We start from the raw sequence: 4,703 nt of genomic DNA on the forward strand, positions 1-4,703 counted from the left end.
GTCTGGACTGAAACACTGTTCCTGCATAGAAAGAGTATGTACTGTTAGAGCAGTAGTACTAACCACTTTATTCAGAACGTGACAGGTGTGCTAAGAAATACCAGAAGCAGTAAGAGAGAAGAAAAATTAATAAGTGAGCAACATCAGTAATTTCTATGGAAACTGGAGAAGTGTTACCTCAGGGCTTGATGCAGAAACTAAATTTGTAAACACTACAAATGACTGTTGCTTGGAGCAAGTAATCACAGACCCCATAGGAGGAGAAAGAACTTTTGGTCCCTTTCCAAGCAGCCACTCAAAAAGCCGCTCTTCAATAGTGGCACAAGTTCAACATCCAAAAAAATGTGCTATGCTAATGTATAAGTAAAAAAGGAACTATATAAAATGAGTAAGTTTCCAAAAGGAAATTAAAAGGAGCCGTTGAAAGGGTAGAACCTCTCCAGGCACAAGGAGCTTCTTTAAAAGTAATGTATGGAAAACTCAGAACAGTACATATATAAGATATATGCCAAAATGCCACCTGTAGGAAAAAATGTTTTTGCAGCTCTCAACTCAATATTTTTAAGAAAGGATAATACCATCCTTTTTAAACCAAAAATGAGAAGGAAACCTCCTAAAAAGTCTATGGAGCTGGCTAGTAATGGAAGGTATGAAAGGACACCTTTTGGTCAAGCAATCTAATGACATAGTAAAAAAATGAAGTGCTTGCTTGCTTGCAGTTGAGTTCATTACAGGGGAACCTACTAAAGGGTGAGTTGGAGGAATTGTCTTAGATCTAAGTTGAAAACAAATAATCCAAAAGAATAAGACTGATATCTGAAACAGTAATCAAACAGTATTCTACAGGGTCCCATAAACTGCAACTGAAATTGAAGTTGCAAAACTACTAACTTTGGTGTGTGCTGAACTAGATTGCTTGCAGAAGACATACTGGTAAATCATACACTAAGGAGAATCAAAATGGCTTTCTGATAGAGGGACATCATGCTTCTGATGATTCAGTCAACATCACTATGCTATTGTGTAAAAGATCCTTGATCTGCTCACTCCTGAATTTTGTGTGCAGGACCCGCTGTCTTACAAAAGGGTATAGTAAAAATGAAGAGAAATTAATCTTAGAAAAAATAGGGGAGATATGCTAGAAATCAATAAAATTGTGACTATTTTGGCAAAGGTGAGATGAGAGTGGATATTCTCTATTTTTTCTAAAGCAAGAACAAGATGGGAACCTAACTGAACTATTTGGAAGCAGTTTTAAAATCAAAACAAAGCAAATAAACACAGTTTAATTGTGTAACTCATAGCCACAAGAAGTTTTGAAAACCAAAAGGATAAATAGATGCAAAGAGTTGTTGTACAAATTCATGTAAGAAAGGTCCAGAAGCAGCTATTAAATACAGTGATGTGCACATGGCTTTCAGTTCAGGAAATCCATAAGGTCCAGGTCATTGGAACTTGGCAGCATATAGGTTAAAATAATCCATGGAAGTAGCATATTTAACTTCTTTCTTATTTTTCCTAAGCATCTGCTACTGATCCTGTTAGGCACATGAGAGTGGACTGGGCAGATCTTTGATCTGGTGTATTTTTATGTATAGATGACAAAATTTAATTGTTATTTTTTTAACCAAAATAATTAAATAACAATTTGTTCAGTACTGTGATTGATACGCTCTTTATCTTCCAGAAATAAAGTCTTACTGTAAAATTGACAAACTGGACTCACATGAAAGTATCTAAAATACAAGTATAGTACATACATTGGCAGAGTAGACATTGTCTTTTACCTGTTTATTAAAAAAATACTGGTAAAGCCAGATCCTAACAGATGGTGTTAATTGTGTATTCACTACTTTAACTGATGTAAGAAGTTTTGCAAGAGCACTGAGGACGTGGGTTCTGGCACTGTCCTACTGAAAGATACTCTCTTAGTTGTGAGCAAGCCCTCTCTATGGAGGAATAACTCCTTACTCCACCTATGGGCATAACACACCACATATAGCCTCCATATGAACCAGAGTGTGTTTTTTGGAATACTTGTTCCTTATGTATGGTAGTGGGACTATGCAAGGTAGCACCCAGAAAAGCATTCCTGGGCATTCTGTTATGCTAACAGGTATTGAGGTGTTGTGACTCACTCGTACCCTGCTTTCAGAGCTGGTAGTGTTGAGCTTCTTTGGCAAAGCATGCATGCTTCCCGAGTGTGTTGAAAATCCAAAAACTGGAGATAGGCTATAGAACAAGAGGCTTCTGTTGGTACAATTAAATAATAAGTAAAATAAGTTCAAGGCACAGATTTCTAGAGTAAAAGAATTTGTTTTCCCTGCTGATGAAAAACAAGAAACCAGTCTTCCAAGACTACCCACCTCAGCAAAGCTGTTTTTCTTTTTATTCAATGCATTAGAAAACCAGGAAAATAAATAAACATAAGAATGTACCTGCCTGGTACATCACTCTAGAAACAAAATTTCCATTTATACATGGAATTTACAGAAAAGAAATTTGCTAAAGCTGATCTAAAGCTGACATGATGAAATCCAGAAGGAGAGGGCTTTTACTGTGATTGTCAGAAATTCACATTTCCCATTTTTCACCACGGAACATAAGAAATGAGTTGAACATGCTTTGTATTTCCCATAACTAGCAATTTTCTGTCTTTGGAAAGTTTTAGAGGGAGGAGCTCAGAGGTGCTGTGGGAGGGACTAAAATTCATATTAAAGTTTTGGCATCAGAGGGAGAATTGTCAGAGTAGAAGGTTTCTTCTGAGGTTTTGCTTTTTTTTTTTTTCAATTTAGGATGATAAGTATTCATGTTCAGATTCTTCTAATAATTCTTTTTTGGAATTCTGATTGTCAGATTATTCCCAGGATTGAAGAATGTGGACTTTCATGTTCTCAGGTAATCTCTTTCTTGTTCCTATTTGCTATCTTTTAATATAGTAGTTTTATGCTGCCAAAATAATTGTAAGAAAAGCAAGAAAATATTTCGGCTGTTCTGAACATTCACTTTGTATTCCTGTCATTCTGAATTAAGTATCCAAAGTGGCAAAGATGACTGTTAGGAAGGGAGTAAGAAAATGCATCTTACACTATTTCCAACTGCTGTTGTTAGTATCTTTTTTAATCTCTCTTTTGTATTTGAAAAAAATGATTTAGTTCATATTCATTCCTTTGGAGAGTCAGTTTTTACAACAGCAGTGGTGCCAAAGAGATGAGGGAGGGAGGAACGGGAGGTTTCAGAAATTACTAATTATGTTAGGAACATACGAAACACTGACTTTCCTGTGAATAAATGAATTAAGTTTAAGAAACAGTAAAACCTGTTTTTCATTTTGTGGGATGAATGTAACTGCAGTATTAAATTTAATGACTTATGTATGTGCATAAAAGTAGAGTGTGAACCATACCATCTCTTTAATAGGTTTGAATTTTGTATGTTTCCAAATATCCCCACAAAGGGGCAGTATGGAGATATTTTGCTTCTGTTGGCATTCTGAAACTGTAAGAATAGAGTAAATTGAAAGATAAATTAAAAAAGGATAAAATAATAGGGAAACTGACTTTCAGTCTTGGTAGAGGGTGATAACTATGTATTTGCTACAGAGAAGTGGAATTGATGGCATGAAAGAATTTGGCTGTCTGTACAGACTTCTGCTTGAAGATGTCAGTGTTTAGGACAGGCAATGAGACACACTAAAGATTGTCTAAATGTGGTGGTACTACCCAGATACTAATTTAGTACATGTTACAACAATTTATTCTATATTTATACGTGTATCCTAGAAAATACCAGGCATAAAGATGCTTATAAAATACTAGATTGAGGGGAAAAAACCCCCTCTGTATTTAAAGTTGCTTAATATTATATTCCTGCATTCAAATTCTGTAGTCTCTATCTACTTCGATAATGTCTTTAGAATAATAAAATATGGACATAAGAGATTAATCTCTAGATGCACCTGAGCACTTTTCAAGAATTTTTATGTACTTATGTTTATGAATGCAAACACACATGTATTTTAAATAATTTATGCTCCTTGGTCTGCTGCAATGAGAGTTTAAAACAGAAATGATTTACCATTGTAATTTATCCCTCCAAAGAGTGTATGACTATCAGACTCAGCATGTAAAAAACAATAGCAACCTTTTTCAGTGGGATTCAGTCTAGGGGATAGAATTTACCTCTGGAGACCTTAAAGGGCATCTTTCTCTGTCATATCTTAGATATGTATGTTAAGAAGACTGATTCACTAGATGCCTAAGATATAGACACAACCCTGAGGTTTGGTAGACTGGACCTCTTTCTTTGCCTTCGAGAGTTTGTCTTACAACTTTTCCAAAACTGAAGGTTGGATAACTGAGAAAGGAGTATTTTTTTTAATTTACAGGGGAAATATATTGTTTCCAGTAAAATGGAATCAATCAATCATTTGTGATGTTAAAGATAGGATTCAGTTCGTGTTCTCTATGTAATGTTTCTACTAGTTGTATTCAGTAGAATCTTGAATGCATTAATGACTTTTTAAGACAAAAATGTTTTCTCACTGGGAACAATCATGATCTCAACAGGACAAATTACTGCCAGCGTAGCATTTTCAATCTAGTGCAAAGCATTTTAGCTACATGAACTTCAGAGTCTCATGACAAGCTTGTTAGAGAAAACTCCTTCTTCCTTTTCCTTTGGAAGTAACTTCAATTTCCCTA

General features: G+C 35.1%; 1 protein-coding gene across 1 annotated transcript in view; it reads left to right on the forward strand.

The window, feature by feature from the left end:
- Positions 1-2,796: 2,796 nt before the first annotated feature.
- Positions 2,797-4,703, forward strand: part of LOC104083577 (putative interleukin-17 receptor E-like) — a gene marked incomplete at its 3' end in the record, with an annotated part of 37,997 nt that continues 36,090 nt past the window's right edge. Inside the window, exon 1 of the mRNA XM_009587093.1 lies at positions 2,797-2,898. Coding sequence (XP_009585388.1) covers positions 2,797-2,898 — 102 coding nt within the window. The remainder of the gene's footprint in view (positions 2,899-4,703) is intronic.

This window comes from Fulmarus glacialis, unplaced genomic scaffold (genome assembly GCF_000690835.1).
Source record: "Fulmarus glacialis isolate BGI_N327 unplaced genomic scaffold, ASM69083v1 scaffold16651, whole genome shotgun sequence".
Lineage (NCBI taxonomy): Eukaryota > Metazoa > Chordata > Aves > Procellariiformes > Procellariidae > Fulmarus > Fulmarus glacialis.